This window comes from Rhinolophus sinicus, linkage group LG04 (genome assembly GCF_036562045.2).
Source record: "Rhinolophus sinicus isolate RSC01 linkage group LG04, ASM3656204v1, whole genome shotgun sequence".
In the NCBI taxonomy this organism is placed as follows: domain Eukaryota; kingdom Metazoa; phylum Chordata; class Mammalia; order Chiroptera; family Rhinolophidae; genus Rhinolophus; species Rhinolophus sinicus.
The window spans coordinates 51,594,135-51,610,831 of record NC_133754.1 but is presented as its reverse complement, the minus strand read 5'-3'; the positions used below and the strand labels follow the sequence as shown (position 1 = coordinate 51,610,831).

The 16,697-nt window shown below is 38.3% G+C and overlaps 1 protein-coding gene across 1 annotated transcript in view; it reads right to left on the bottom strand.

Moving 5' to 3' along the window:
* Positions 1 to 9,152: 9,152 nt before the first annotated feature.
* Positions 9,153 to 16,697, bottom strand: part of TNFSF13B (TNF superfamily member 13b) — a 30,463-nt gene continuing 22,918 nt past the window's right edge. Inside the window, exons 4-6 of the mRNA XM_019731025.2 lie at positions 13,848 to 13,960; positions 13,612 to 13,762; positions 9,153 to 10,601 (exon numbers count right to left, since the gene is read on the bottom strand). Coding sequence (XP_019586584.2) covers positions 10,489 to 10,601; positions 13,612 to 13,762; positions 13,848 to 13,960 — 377 coding nt within the window. The 3' untranslated portion in view covers positions 9,153 to 10,488. The remainder of the gene's footprint in view (positions 10,602 to 13,611; positions 13,763 to 13,847; positions 13,961 to 16,697) is intronic.

Here is a 16,697-nt window from a genome sequence, read left to right as displayed (position 1 = left end):
CTCTCTATCTTTTCTGACTTCTTTTGGAGGAGGGGAGTCTTTCTTATATATTTATTCCTCTCGTATAGAAATTCCTAGTTACTTTACATTTCATTACTGGGCAGTTTTTATATTTTTCGCTATCAGGAAATTCAGGGTCTCTGTCAGGCGGGGTCTCTGGTCCCGCTCCCCACACAAGAACGCAAGATATAGTGAGGCCAGAAAGGAACACCAACAAAGCCATAGATAGGGGACTCATACCACTGTATTCTCGCTGGCAGCTGGCTGAGGCACAAAAGCAAACATCCGCCAGTACCCCAACAAGGAGTCTTCCTGCGCCCCAGTCTCGCTGGCGGCCGGGCGAGACACAGGAACTATGAGCCACAGGACACGCAGTCTGCCCTCCACTTCTCTGCCAACCAACCAACCAACAACCCTTGCCAGCGTAGCCACGGCAGTTATACTAGTGGCTAATGGCTAACTGGTTACAGCTGATGGCCAACTAGTCACAGCATTGGCTGTGACCCAAGCCAGCATCTTTCCACAGGAGATCCAGAGCCTGGAAACTGCTCTCCCGGCTCAGTCCCCATGGTCTTTTTCACCACATATGGGAAGGCAGGCAATCAACCTTTCCTAAGACAGATGTGGACTAGCAACAGCTATAATAGAACTCCAATTAGTCATGAGTTTCATAAATGAAAATTACAGCAGCTTCCCAAACTCTTACAAGTGGCTGGACTTCACTGTAAGGGCAAAACTTAAGAAATCAATAACTTAGTAAGTCGATAGCTTGATTCATCTCGTAGTTTGCTATTCAGCTGTTTTCTCTTTATTTTTCTCCCTCACTGTCCGATTTAATTGCTCTGCTTTCCCCAGGTTACATGCATACCTTGTTAATCTACCTAGCTAATGAGCAGAACACTAACTTGCCAGAAACTGAGTCAGCCCTCCAGACACTGGCAACCAGGCTGCAATTCTTGACTTTGATTCTCTGTCAGATGATATATAAATCACCCATAAGACCGAGTTCGAGATAACCGTTGCAGAATTAGACCCCAGGAGATGCTCTCCCAGGTGAATCACATGACTAACTCCCCCTTTCCTTTGTTCTGCTTCTTCTTGTGTACCTATAAAACATTCTAACCATTCTAGGAATGGGAAGATGGCCTTTGGACAGGAGTTTGCCATCCTCCTGGAAAGCCAGCATTCTAAATAATCCTGCTTTTCTTGCCACCAACCTGGTCTCTCGATTTCTGACTTTTTAAAGTGGCAGGCAGCCAGATCTCAGCACGGTAACTTCATCCTGTAATTCATCCACTCAGATAATGCAGGTTAAAAGGGATTTACACTAAGTGCTAGATTTCCTTTCTTGGAATGTGGTAAGATTTATCTCTGAATGTACAGACCACATTCTCATTTCCTACAGGAGCCATGGACTTCAAAGCAGGCTGACTTCTCTGGAGGGATTTACTCTGAGGCTGGGTGACAAACTTCCAAGTTGGTAGAGGAGATTTCCCAGCAGTCTGGATGCTATTTAGAAATGTCTTGTTCATTTAAACTGTGACTTTTGGACTCTAATCTGGCAGCCCTGTCTACTCTGAGGTTTACACTTAAGAAAGAAATTAATCAGTTAGTTCTAACTTCCAAGGGAGTCAAATTGTCATGTATTATGCAATAGACTTATCTGAAATGAAAATAAAAATGTGGCTGTGTTTTTGTTCCCACGTGACTCTACCCACACAGTCCTGTTCATGTCGAGTGTGGTGGCTATTCCCGTGGGTGACCAGGGGCCCTGATCGTATGCTCCCTCCCTGATGAGGCCTCTTAGGAGAATCAATTCTTTCCCGGCATTTAGATGAAGGCTGGGTAGAGAGGTGATCCTGAGGGCTGTGGGCAGAGCACATCTTTCTACTCTACTTGTCCCCAGCCCACACCTGCATGCTGCTCTCATATGGACATCCCTTGGCCGGGGAAAGAACCTTCCTGATGGGCATTTTCTTTCTCATTAAACTCCCCCTTATTCTGTTTTCTTGCCACTGCCCCCTGATCTCCTGAATCCTGGTTCCCTTTCACTCCTATGAGGTTAAACTTAGGGTGAGCTTCTGTTCCCACCTTGAAATTCTTGCCCCACCTGTCTCCCATCTTGGAAATACTTAGCCTCCAGGATAGGATGTCCTCAGAGTTGCTTTCTTTTTCATTTGCACGGCTGGGGAGAGGGAGGAGGCCTTCTGGGAATTGAAGAAGGGCCAGAGTGGTGTTCCCAATCCTAGGGGGGCTGTTTTCTGTTTCTTTCCCCCCCAAAAAAAACCTTAAAACTAAACAACCAAACCAGGTATTCCTCAATTTCCTGCCAATTTAGCTTTCAGATCTTTTTTGCTAATAAAACCAAACCGTGTACATCTCTTCCCTTCTATTGAATTCCAGTCCAAACCCTTCTTCTTCTGTGTGTATGAGGCTAAGGGTATGTGTGTCTTTTAAGCAATAGCATTCATAATGTGCCAGACACAATACTAGGTGTTTTCACATAATCATTTATTTCTCATAGTAACTCCATGAGTTTACCAGCACTACTACCTTCATACCCCAAATTATAAAACTAGTAAAAAAAACTGAACTGGGACTTGAATTCCAGGGGCATGGCCTTAGAGACGCTCTCTTAACTACCATCCGCTACTCTCCTCTCATAGTATCTTCAAGTAGGACCACTTCAAATTTGAGGATGGAAACAACAGGGGATTAATCTAAAAATAGGGCCTTCTGCAGTGTGGGAACCTCTGCTACTGCAGAGGTGGCATGTCCAAAGGCCAGCTCTGTCTTCGAATATTCCTTTGTAATTGTAGTGTGTGTGTGTGTGTGTGTGTGTGTGTGTGTGTGTGTGTGTGTTTGGCTATAGTGAATACCAAGGAGAAGGTGATTATTACTCACATTTAAGACCATGTTGTATCAAAGGTACTGTCCTGATTTTGATTCTAGTACTGCAAGATGCTAACATTGGGGAATAAAAGTGAAGAGGGTAAGAGATTTCCTTGTACTGTTTCCTTGTTCTTTTTCTATATTTTCACAAGCCTGAAATTACTTCAAAAGACTCAGTCAGCTTGGATAATGGTGATGGTGAAGATGAGGAAATCAAAGAAAACCTCAAATGGAGCTTAAAATAAAGTTGCGTTCACTTCTTGATGGTTTGGGCTTAGCAGGGATGTCCCGTGTTTGGAGTTGCTCACTGTCCCGTGTCAGCCCTTCACATCTATGTCTGGCCCACAGAAGAAGAGGAACCCGAAAGGAGAAGCTGCTGATATAAGCACGGCTAGAGATTTGAACCCCTCTTTCAACCATGATTAATTTGTAAAAGTTAATCAAATGTATTCTAATTTACAAGATTAATTTATAAAGGTGAACATACCCACATGTCATCAGGAGTAAACTATATCTTCTAATTCCCAGGATCCCAGTACAGGGCCAGGCGGATAACAAGTGGACAAAGAGAGTCAGCAGAGTCTGCAGCAAAGCAGAGAGTGTTTGCCTGGCGACTGTTGGTAGAAAAACTTAGCTCAGTCAACTGTTGCCTCCAGTAGCCCAGTTCGGTTTGATTTTAAATAAATGGTTCATCACTCAGGAACCTTTTTGGCAGTACTAACTAAAGTTGAACATATGTGTAGTCTATGTCACAATAATTCCAATTCTATTAGGTGTAAATCCCGCAGAAATATGTACATAGGTTCCTCAAAATATTTTCTGAAAATATTCACAGACACATAAGTCCCAATAGCCCCAAACTGGAAAGACACCAAAAGCTCTTCTAGGGTAAAATGGACAAACACATTCATAGAATAAAATTCTATTCAGCGGTGAACAAGAATGAATTACTGCTGCGTATAACAGTGTGGAAGGATTTCACAGACAAAATGGTGAGCACATACAGGCAGATAGTATGTACAAAAGATTACATCCCATGAGGTACCATTTGTACAAAGTTCTAAAAGGCAAAACTCTTCCTTGATGATAGAAGTCAGGTGGTGATTACCTTTAAAGACAGGGAGGAGCATAAAAGGTTTTGGGGTGCTGGCAGTGTCTCATATTTAGATTTGGGAGGTGGCTACAGGAGAAGGTCGGTTTTGTAAACATACATTACCAAGCTGTACCCTTAAGGTTTTGTATTTGATTGCATGTATATTATACATCACTCTTCTATGTTTTAAAATAAAACATCTCTAGTTTTGAAAGTTTATATGCCCTGTTTCCTGTAATGAGTCTAGATTTTTTTGAGTTGTAAAGCAACATGGGAGCCAAACCAAACAGAGCAGCTGGCTGCGTTGGTGTGCTGTTCACCAGTTTAGAACCTCTCTCCTAGGGCAGGGAAGTGTTTAGAGTAATATTTTTTTAATTCATAATTCAAATTACAAATAGATTTGTTGTATTCTTCTATCAATAAATTTCTGCAACCATAACAAACCACACTGGGAAGACCTTCTCTTGCATAATGGGTTAGAGAAGAGAGTTGATTTCTTCAGGTGCCAGTTAGGGCTGCACATTATTTCACTCTGGATATTGTGCTAATTTTTTTAGTTCCCACACAAGGGAACAATTTAATACCCTCAAGTAGTTATTCATCACAACTCTTGATTTCAGATTTAAAACATAAGAGTATCTGGACTGGACCCACCCACTTAAACTTTATAAATGTTTTGTTGTAGGTAACCCCAATATAACACCAGTTTTTACTAAAATAAATGGGGGAAAGGTAGAGAAAAAGAAACTCAGGCAGCTACTGCTGCAGTGGAGATCCCCATACACAACACTGTATTTACCTAATCTTAAGTCTATTTCCTAATATCTAAGTAAACTTTGACTTAACTAAAGTCTCTAATTTTCCTCGGAATTTCACATGTGAGGATGATAGAATTCACATTTTAACACTGGTTTAAAATGAAAGTAAAATAAGATTTAAGAAAATTTTACGTAGATCAGGAGATCCAAGATGGCGGAGTAGATAAATGCTGTGCTTGTCTTATCCTGTGCACACATCAAAATTACAATGAAATTATACAACATTCAACCTGGAGAACCATCTGAAGTCTAGCTGAACAGAAGTTTTATAACTAAGGATATAAAGCAGAAGCCACATCGAGACTGGTAGGAGGGGCAGAGATGCAAAACGGGCCAGTCCCATACCCACGATTGGCAGCTAAAAATCAAGAGAGATATCTCGGCTACAGATGTTCCCCACAAAGGGGCAAGGAACTCAAGCCCCCCACATGAGGCTCTCCAGCCCGGAGTACTAGTGCCAGGAGCCCCGACAACATCTGGCTGTGAAAAACAGTGGGGATTCCGACTGTCTGGGAGGTATGGAAGGCTGCCAGAAACCCAGACACCCTCTTAGAGGGCCTGTGCAGGCACTCACCTTCAGCTCCAGTGGAGGGATGGTGACTCTGGGGGCGTCTGAGATATATGGGGAGAGACTGAGTTGTATAACTTTGGGGCCAGGACGGGAGGGACAGTCCCACTTTCCCTGTGTGAGGGGCTCCTCTCACACAGCCGCAGGCAGGCGCCATCTTTCCTGTGTTGAGCATGCCCCCACAAGCCAAATCTGAATCTGATTGGATTGGTGAGCTCCACTGCTCCACCCTGCTGATTCACTGGGAACCTGCCTCACTCCTTCCCAAAGGAGGCTTTATCAGCAGCTAAACTTTACAGGAGCCAGCAGGTGGCAGCAGGCCTTGGAGTGTCCTGGCTGTTTGTGGAGCTACCCCAGGCCTGGTACTGATGCCAGCCATCCTTGGTTCACAGAGTGGCCTCTTCCACGCACCTCTAAGTATAGCATAGGCAGTAACCAACCACGGATCACTCTGTAGCTCCTGCCAGGTACTCTCTGGGCCATCACAGGCAATGGCTGAATTAGGCCTAGACTGGAAACTTTCCCAAAGTGGCCTCAGAACCAACATACTTCTAGGTTGGCTTCAGACCACAGCAGAGCACCACCCAATTAGCTCCACAAGTGGCACAACAAAACGTGGCCTCAACAATCACCAGAGCCCTCTTGAGTGAATGTCACTCCGTGGGGTAAGCTCCCCTCACAGCAGTCCAAAAGCTGTGGATGTGGCCAAACCCAACATACAGGAAGCCTGAAGGTCAATACCACTCACTGACATGACAACAGCAATCAAGGCTCAACAGGAGGGCACACACAAGCCATACAAGGGACACTCCTGGAGCACCCGGCTCATGTGACCAGGGGTCTGTGCCACTGGGCCCCACAGGACACCTACTACATAAGGACACCCAGCAAGACTGGGAGACATAGCAGGCTCACCTAATACATAGAAACAAACACAGAGAGGCAGTGAAAATGAGAAAACAAAGAAATACATCCCACATGAAAGAACAGGAGAAAACTGCAGAAAAAGAACTAAGTGAAATGGAGGCAAGCAACTTACCAGATACAGAGTTCAAAACAGTGGTTATAAGGATGCTCAAGGAACTCAGTGAGAACTTCAACAAAGAGACAGTGAGCATAAAAACGGACACAGAAACCATAAAAAAAGAACCAGTCACAAGTGAAGAATCCAATAACTGACATGAAAAATGCACTAGAAGGAAGGATCGAATCAACGATTTGGGGATAAGGTAGCTGAAAACACCCAACCAGAATAGCTGAAAGAAAAAAGAATCAAAAAAAAAAAAAAAAAGAAGATAGTTTAAGAGATCTCTGGGACAATATTAACATCATAGGGGTACCAGATGAAGAGAGAAAGCAAGGGATTGAGAATCTATTTGAAGAAATAATGACTAAAAACTTTCCTAACCTGGTGAAGGAAATAGACATACAAACCCAGGAAGTGCAGAGTCCCAAACAAGATGAACCCAAACAGGCCCACACCAAGACACATTATAATTAAAAAGGCAAAGGTTAAAGACAAAGAGATTCTTAAAACAAGCAAAAGAGAAGCGGTTAGTTACCTACATGCAAGCTCCCATAAGGCTGTCAGTTGATTTCTCAACAGAAACTTTGCAGGCCGGAGGGGACTGGCACAAAATATTCAAAATGATGAAAAACAAGGACTTACAACCAACAGTACTTTACGCATCAAGGCTATCATTTAAAGTTGAAGGACAGATAAAGAGATTCCCAGACAAGAAAAAGCTAAAGGAGTTCATCACCACCAAACCAGTATTACAAGGAATGTTAGAAGGACTTAAGACAAAAAAAGAAAAAAATATATAAAAAATATGAATAATACAATAACAATAACTACATATTTATCAACAATTGCTTTCAATGTAAGTGGATTAAATGTTCCAGTCAAAAACATAGGGTGGCTGAATGAATAAGAAAACAAAACCCTTACATATGCTGCCTACAGAGACTCATACACACAGACTGAAAGTAAAGGGATAGAAAAGGTTATTTCATGAAACTGGAAATGAAAAAAAGAAAAAAAAAAGAAAAAAAAAGCTGGGGTAGCAATACTTATACTAGACAAAATAGACTTTAAAACAAAGGCTATAACAAGAGACAGAGAAGGACCCAGTAATCCCACTTCCTGGTATTTATCCAAAGAAACCCAAAATGCTACTTCAAAGGGACGTGTGCATCCATATGTTCATTGCAAGATTTTTTACAATGGCCAAGATGTGGAGGCAGTCTGAGAGTATGTCAATAAAAGAATGGATAAAAATGAGGTGGTATATTTATGTAGTGGAATATTGCTCCACCAGAGAAGGGAATGGGTTCTCGTCATCTGCGGTGGCATGGATGGACCTGGAGAGTGTTGGGCTGGGAGGAGTATATCAGGCACAGAAATGCAGATGCAATGTGATTTTACTTATATGTGGAATCTAAAGAACAAAAAAAACCCCAAACAAAACAGAAACAGACTCATAAATACAAATAATGTTTTGATGGTTGCCAGATGGGAGGGGAGTTGGGGGTGAGTGAAAAAGAGGAAGAGATTAAGAAGTACAAATTGGTTGTTACAAAGTATTTAATGGGGATGTAGGGTGTAACATAAGGATTATAGTCAATAATATTGTAATAACTACGTATGGTGTCAGGTGGCTACTAGATTTATTGGGTGATAAGTGGGAGGGGGTTGGGGAAGGGTGAAAAAGATGGAGGGATTAAGAAGTACAAATTTGCAGTTACAAAATAGTCATTGGGATGTAATGTAAAGTATAGGGAATATAGTCAATGATATGGCAATAACTATGTATAGTGCCAGGTGGGTACTAGACTAGTCAGGGGGACCACTTCTTAAGTAATAAAATGTCTAACCATACGCTGTACACCTAAACTTCATATTAAATTATATTGAATGTCAACTGTAATTGAAAAATTAAAAAGTAAGGGGGAAGGTGGAAGGCAATAAATGGTCTAAATTTCCAAGTATAAAGCAAGTAAGTCATGGGGATGTAACATACAGCATAGGGAATACAGTCAATGATACTGTGATATCATGGTATGGTGTCAGGTGGTTGCCGGACTTAATCATGGTGATCACTTCTTTAGGTATATACATGTTGAATAACTATTGTGTATACCTGAAAGTAATATAATATTGTATGCTAACTATATTTTTAATAAAAACCTTTTTAAAAATTGGTAAATTAAAGGAAAAAATAAAGCAAAAAAGAATATTTTATGTGGCTGAATTCTACATCTGCTGACAAAATATGTTAAGTCACTTAAAAAAGAATAATGGTACAAGCTGCAGATTATAATAAGCTTAGGGTGCAAGCCTATTATAAATATAGTATCTTTCTTAACCTTATTCTCTAAGAAATATTTAATTTATATCTTTAAATATAGTATAGATGTGTACAAACCCTTTTTGAAATATGTAAAATATTCACGATCTCAAATACTTTATTGTCATACCCTAACACACATTACTTTATCATGCTTTACAGTTATGCACCTAATTTTTAACATGACATTTAGTAGTTAGGAGGAGACAAACAAAAAGATGAGTGATGTTAGACAAACTCCATCAAAAAATGAGGCAAATGGGTCTAAAAATTTTTATTTGGCCATCCAAGTTAGCAGCAATACTAAAAAAGTTACTCACCTCCTTCTAATATTGAAACTCCTACTCTACCTATCATTTCTTTTAATTATAATATTTAAAACAAATTGCAAAATGTTTTATTTTAACGAAAAACCCAAAATTCTAGATATCAGTTTTAAACAAAGTTTAATTTTAGATACAAAAATACAAATCATCCCTTTTGTTTTGAAAAATATATCTAAAAATATTTTTATATAGACTGGAGAAAATAAATGCTAACCAAAGGTCTATTCTTCCAGTTACTGTTTAAAATAACGAAGCCAACTGTTTAATGAAGTAAAAACTCTTTAAACTGATGACATTAAAAACACAAGCAAAAAAAGGGATAGCGATGTAATAAAAGATAAGAATTATAGCATTCTTGAATATGACTCTTTATAAAATGAAAGTTAGGATGATGTCTTCTGGCATATGGCATTCTTTATAACAGCACATGTCATATAACATACTTCAGGATGCCAAGAACTTTAATTAAACCTCAAATTCTTTAAAGCTAATAACATGCGTATTTTTTAAAGGCTGGGATACGTGAACTACAATAGCAGCAGTTTAAAACAGAAGGATAGAAAATGGAAATTAATAAATGGAAATTATACCACGTTATTATTATAAATGTATTCACTAACTTTTATTAGAGACTTTATTTTTACATAAGAACAATTATAGTTTTTTTCAATTAATGCTTATATGAATGAATTGGATTTAGCCTATGCTGTTTCTGAAGTAACTGAAATTAGCTACAGAAAATACACATATGTATAAACACATAAGAGACTTATTTCCCTCCTGTGAAAAATGTCTGGAAGTGTTCCATCAGGTAATATACAATATTAGAGATAAAATTTGCAAACTTGAAATAAACCAAAAAGACTTAAATAATATCTATATCCTATTTTGAGTTCAATTCTTTAATATGATGTTTAAATTGAAGCTTTTAATTACTTATTCATGTAGCAAATGCAAGATTTCTATAATTTGTTCTTTTTACTTTCTACCATGTTAACTGAAAAAGGAGAGGGGCATATTTAACATAAAAATAGAGGACGGATCCTAAGTTTTCCCAAATATCTTACAGATGTGGGCACTTGTTTCATAGTAAATAATGGAATACCGTTTTTGAAGAAATGACTACTGTCCCTTTGAATCCTATGCTTCCTCCAAGACAAGAAGCTCTGACTAAGTTGTTCAACATGGCATTACAGTGAAAAGTCTTTCTAACTCTTTCCTTAAATGGGCTCTATTTCTTGTAATTCACATGACACCCTTTGGCTGTGGTTGTCTGTTAAATTTCCTGTTTGGTCTAGTTTCAGAAAACCAAAACAAATAGCTCACAGAAAAGGCTATGGTTAACTTTTTTTTTTCTTCTTTTGGCATTTCCAGCTAAGTGTTTTCTCCTTAGAGGTACATAGGAAGGGAGGAAAATAGCCACAAACAAGGTGTAAGTAGGTCACAGAAGTTTCAATGCACCAAAAAATGTGCCATCACCATCCCGTGATATTTTAGCATCTTCGCGTGGTATTGCAAGTTGGAGTTCATCTCCTTCTTCCAGCTTTGCAATGCCTGGAAAAGAATGGTTTATAAGAACTTTAAGTAGTTGTACAATAGGAAAGAAAAAAAAAAAAAAGGAATATTAAAACTATTTTGTTTTGGGAAAAAATGTAGGCATTCACAGTTCAAATTACACCAGTGGAGTTCTAAATGAGTTATTTACTAGTCTACTAGCTTAGGAGAAGAAGGAGGAGACTTAAAAGAAATAAGCACAGGGAGTTACAACAGATATAAATGTATTTATCACCTACTGTTTATAAAATGGAGAATCTAAACTGGAACCAAATGTTTAAGAAAAACTGTTAAGTAAATCCCTCGGTGGAATCTTATATAGTTAAAAATGGTTTTGCTTCATTTTATTGACAAGAGAAACTTTTCATAATAATGTTAAATAAAAATACACGCACACACATATATACACTTTCAAATGTACATATAAAGTATATAAACTATTAAAAGTAAAAAACAAAACTCCATTTATTAACAAAGTACATGTGTTAACATAGTTTTTCACTAGAGTCCAGACTAGGGATTTGGAGTCATTTGGATTACTTTTTATAGCCTTCTGTATTTTATGTTTCCTTACAATTTGTCTTTATAATCAAAAGCAGCACAGTAATTAGCTTCTCGAAACTAACCAATAAACCTGCATGTGCCTAATTTACAATAATGTATTCTATTCTATGATTCAGGAATACAAACCAAAATTCAGGAACTATACTCAGTATATCAGGTTAATTAATTCCTGACTCCATTTTAAAAGAAAAATAAAGGAAAAGAGGAGAAGTGAGGAAAGTAGAAAAAAAAAAAACACCTAACAAAATAGTACTTGAATTGTCAGTACTTTCAGTGACAGTTGACCCTTGAACAATACAGGTTTGAACTGTGCAGATTCACTTAAGTGAGGATTTTTTCAATAAATATACTCCCAGTCCGCATTGCAGGTTTAGCACCTGCAGATTCAACCAACCTCTGCACACCTAACGGAGTCGCTCAGGAGTCAACTGTATCAATTTAAAAAGTAGTTACATTGTTTCATTAACATACAGTAAAAATGTATTTACATAAACACATCTTGTTAACATCTATTCTATCATCACACCCAAAGCACCTGGATTTCCTCCAGCAACAGTCAGTTGGTGTTTATTTATTGAACACTTTTGATATACCAGACACCTTTCTAGGCATGCACAGAGCAGTGATCCGACTGACAAAAGATTTTGTCCCCAAGGATCTTGTTTTTTTTTGTAACAGACCAAGACAGACAACGAACAAAAGAAGAATTACTTTCTAGGACTGGAAAAGCATTTGATGATTACATTAAATAGTAAAAAAAAAAAAAAAAAAGGAATTTATTTGTTGAATAGATTAGTCATTACCATAGACACTAAAGATAATCTAATATTTTGACAAAGGCTATAGATCACAGGAATTAAGTCATATTAACTCTCAAAGTAGTTGGTGTGGACCAACTACTTTTAAAAATAGGCTCTATTTAAAATTCCAACACTGAGTTATTTGTTATTTCAATTCTTCCAGATTACAGCAACAAGTTCTTCTTATACAAAAAACATATTCAATTTGTTAATAAAATAATAAGATTCAACTTTGTGTATAAAAGAGATTCTTTAGTATTATTTGGGCTCCTGAAATGGGCTATTTTAATTTTTTTGAGGTTATCATGGAAGCTCTTTATGCATTTATACTAATGTGTAGTTTTTAATGGTTTTAAATAAATCCGCCCCAGAACAGATTAAAATTGCAAATCTGAAATTTCCTACAGAATTGTTCTCATTTATAATACTAAAGTATCAGCATTGAGAAATATCTTTAAAGTCAAGTTATTTATTCTTAAAAAGTAAGGCATCTAGGAAATCTGGCCCAGAAAGTAAACAGGAGAGGAGAAGAAGATTAGAAAATTTGAAAAAGAGTTCTTTGTAAAGCTATAAGTGCTAATGAATATAAATAAATAAGAATTGGAGGAGCCTTTCCATTTTTAAGTATTTTGTAACACCAAAATACTAGTCACCACTGGGTGCAAGGAAGCATTGTTTTATGAAAATTAGGGAATTCCAATTTAACAAACTTCCTCATCACCCTATTGAGGCTATTTATGTCTGCAGATCCATAATGACAGTCATCTCTATTATTATGAGCTATTTTCCTTCCTTTTTAACTCATTCAGTAATCCCCAATCCTGTGTTTCATTCACACCGGAACAGAAGACATCCCTCAAGGTTCTAAATGGATTTGTCCAAATCGCCAGAGAAGAATAAATGTGTTAAGAAAAATACTTTTTTTTCCTAATATTAGCCTTGATTAATTTGAAATTACCCCTCAAAATAAAGGCTGTGTTGGCAATGCAGCTAAAACAGAACTGCAGTGAAAAAAGCTTACTCTTTCCCTTTTCTCTCCGTATTTTCATTGCCCCTGAGTTGAAATGCAGGTTTGCTCCTACATGTGCACATCGCAAAGGCATCTGTCCGTATACACCAGATGTCACCTCTATGAAAGTGAGAGAGAAGCCATCGTGCGACTTGAACTGACCCCCAAACCAGCTAAGGGCATTTCTTCCATAGCATGTAAAGAAGCGTTTTGGTAGCTCACCCTCTGGAGTCAAACTGTTTGGCTTCAATCAAGTTCTGGCACTTAGTAGCTATGCAACCCAAGACAATATGCTTTACCTCTTTATGTCTCAGATTCCATCTCCATTAAACAGGAGGATTAAATGAACGAGCACAGGTAAAGTGCAGAAAAAGGTGCCTGGCACATGATAATTATTCTGTTATTCTTCTGTTATTATTGTTATTACAGGTTGAAGAAAATACAGCTTAGAATTGTTTTCAGCGTTGACTGCTACGAAGTTACTGCCCTTCCTAAATGTATGTACAGATGGTAAACCTATTAGTAATGACTTTCTCTGTCTCAATTAAAGCAGACTAGCTTATCATTCAAGACAATAAAAACCACACAACAAGCTCAGGTATGTCTTTCTTTCTATTTATATAGAACTATTATTTACCAGCTGAATAACAGGAATTATTGGGCAGTGTTTCAGGCATATTTTGAATACATCGGAACAAAGTCACCAGACTCAATTCATCCCCAAAGACATGGACTTTTTTCCTCTGTATTAGGTGTCCCATGGCAAAGGTGTTATCGGTGTACAGAACCTAAGAAACAAACCAAAGAATTTTGTCAGAAGTGAGCACAGATGGGAGTACCGGGCAGTGACAGCAGAATGAGAGTGGAACTTACCTGACTATATATAAAGAAGTAACCGGTTTCTTTGACCAATATCTTATTTTCTTTTTCTTCTAGGGCTCTTCCTCTTTTAAAGCTGAGAAGCCATGGAACAAACGTGTAGGCTCCTACAGGGAAGAGAACAATTTATAAGACAGGAAACTGAGAAAAGCAATTTTTCACCTTTACTTGGTTGCTAAACTAAGTCTAAAGCTTAGAAGAGAATTTCATCTTAAAAAAAAAGAGGAAAAGAAGACAAATCACAATACTCCACTGCTTTCTCCACTGTCATTTACATATTAACCCAGGCAACTATCAGATACAGGAACTTGAGAGCAAGCACTTCAGATGAAATGTCTGGTTTTTCTTTCATTCTTCTGTAATTCCGCAATTTTCCTAATAAAGTCTAGTCTAGATGGCAGATTTTGAGGCAAAAAAAATGTACAAAATGTCTCTGAGTAACACACAGTAGAGATTTTTCAGTTTTTCTTTGGTTGCCAGCGAAGAAACGATGAGTATGTGGAGAGTTTAGCCAAGGGTTTCAGGAGAAAGCAAGCCCCCTCCCAGCACAGCAATAGGACAGGGTTTCAGGAGAGCAAGGACAGCTACGAAGACATAATCTTTACTGGGAAATGGTCAAGGAACTTGGTGATAACAGTCTGTAATAGTCAAGTTGAAGTGGTTTCTGTTCAGTACACTAATTCTCCATTATCCCTCAAACTTCATTTGGGGAGTGACAGAGAAGCCACGGTGCTCATAAGTGGATTGAAGAGGCAGAGAGAAGACAGCAGCTACAGGGATGAGTTGGCAAGAGGGGACCAAACCGCTGAGCCAGAACACAGTGCTTTTGGATGGACACCAACACCGATTAAGAGAATATAAACACTCCTTTCCTGTGAATTCACAGTGAAAGTTTACAGGACTTCTCACCACTAAGGAAACATTGGAGTACACAGCAAACCCCAAAGCTAGACTGGGAAATGTGGAGAAGTATTAATAAAAGGATATAAAATAAATGAATAGAACATTAGAGAAATGGTGATAGAAGATAGAATAGGAAGAGGAAACTGTGATAGTCTAAAATGGTATAAAAAGGTTTCTATGTAATTGGTAGTGCTGGACAATGTGTGTCCCCAAGCTTCACCTCGGTTATAACAAAAAGGAAAACAAAATCAATAATAATATTCAGAGTCCACAAAACAATATGCTAGAAGCTCAAAAAATAAAACAGCTTACCCCGTAGAATTGAGATGAAAGCAAATTTTCCCCTGAGGATTTTCTTAAGAGGCACCTTAGGATACATTGTTGATAATGCTTTCACATTTATACATAAACACAATTGCTATGTGTATGTACCTACTTCAGTAGTGCCCTCAGGGCAAACCCATCATATCTGAACTTTTCCCAATTAGGATTCTCAAGGGAAGAATATAAAACAAGAACCACATATTTTTCTGAATATTTTTGAGGAGTTAAGAACCCAAAGGGATCAAACAAAGTAAATTACACTGTGAATTCAGGTTAAAATGAAACAATTCCTTATGGCAACCCTCCAAGTTCACAATTACTATAGACAGAGGAGAACTGTGAGGGAGAAAGGAGAGAGGAAGGCAGGAAGGAAGGGACATCACAGCTCTTTGAAAGTGCCTTTGTTCCTGACCCCTCCAAGCATTCCCAGGAACCACCTCTATCACGCCTCCCTCAGGGAGTGAACTCTCCCAATGTGGGGCCGGCCCGGCCTGATTACCCCAATTTGCCATTTCCAAAGAAGGTCTCTGAGAAACACTTTCCTCAAATGAAAACCCTTTGGTGGCATACTGGATGATGAGAGCCCATGAATAAAAGATCTCCTCAATTATGAGTAACACAGGCAAACTCATCATGACCTGTCAGAATAGAAAGAAAAACAAGTAGGTTTTAGGTTTATATTCTTATTTTCTCTTGATATTGTAACATAAGATACATCATATCTTATGTTAACCAAAAATATAAGTTTAGGCTATAATAAAGAATAAAAAGCAATGGTTTAAGCAAAGGATGGATTGCAATCCAGACCTCAGATTCATGTAGCAACCTCCAAAGGGAACAAAGAAAGGCAGGGTTTATAAAGGGCAAAACCATAAGAGCTATTCTCCTAACAGTCCTCCATGTAGATGAAGGATGTTGGCTAGGTCAGGTGGGATCAGTTAGGCCCATGAAGTAAGTGGAGGATGCTGTTTGTTAAAGTGGATTGGTTCCTTTTGAGGTGAAGAATGAAGATGGTTTGGTTGCCATAGTGAGGGGGAAGTCCAGTCCATACTTGTCCATGTAGTAACTATGGATCCAGGATGTTTGTTGTTCAGCCTTGAGCTGAGTTTAACACAGGTTGGTAACTTAATAGTTCTAAGAACTGAGACAGGACAGGTGCATAGGCCCCACCTCCTCAATGGCCCCCACTCCATTTTAAGTGATTCTCTTAGCAATGCTTATTCCATTTTATTTTCTCCATTATCACTTGTTGGAAATATTCTTATTAAAGAGAGTACATGTTACTTGTTTTATGTTCTGTCTTTTATGTATTTCTCCCCCACTGCACACACATGCACACACACTCACACACACACACACACACACACACACACACACACACACACGGATTATACTTTATAAGGCCAAGGCTGTGGCTCTGCTACAGTCATAGCTGTAAAACCAATGCTGAGACTAAAGCCTAGCACATGTTATGCGCTCAATATAATACGTGCTGCTGAATAAATTGTTAAATCCTTTAAGAAAACAAGCTTAACAATAAATTAAAAGCTAAAGCAATGATAAACTTAAGCATAAATATTATAACATGTTTCTACATTTTAAAACTTAACATATATT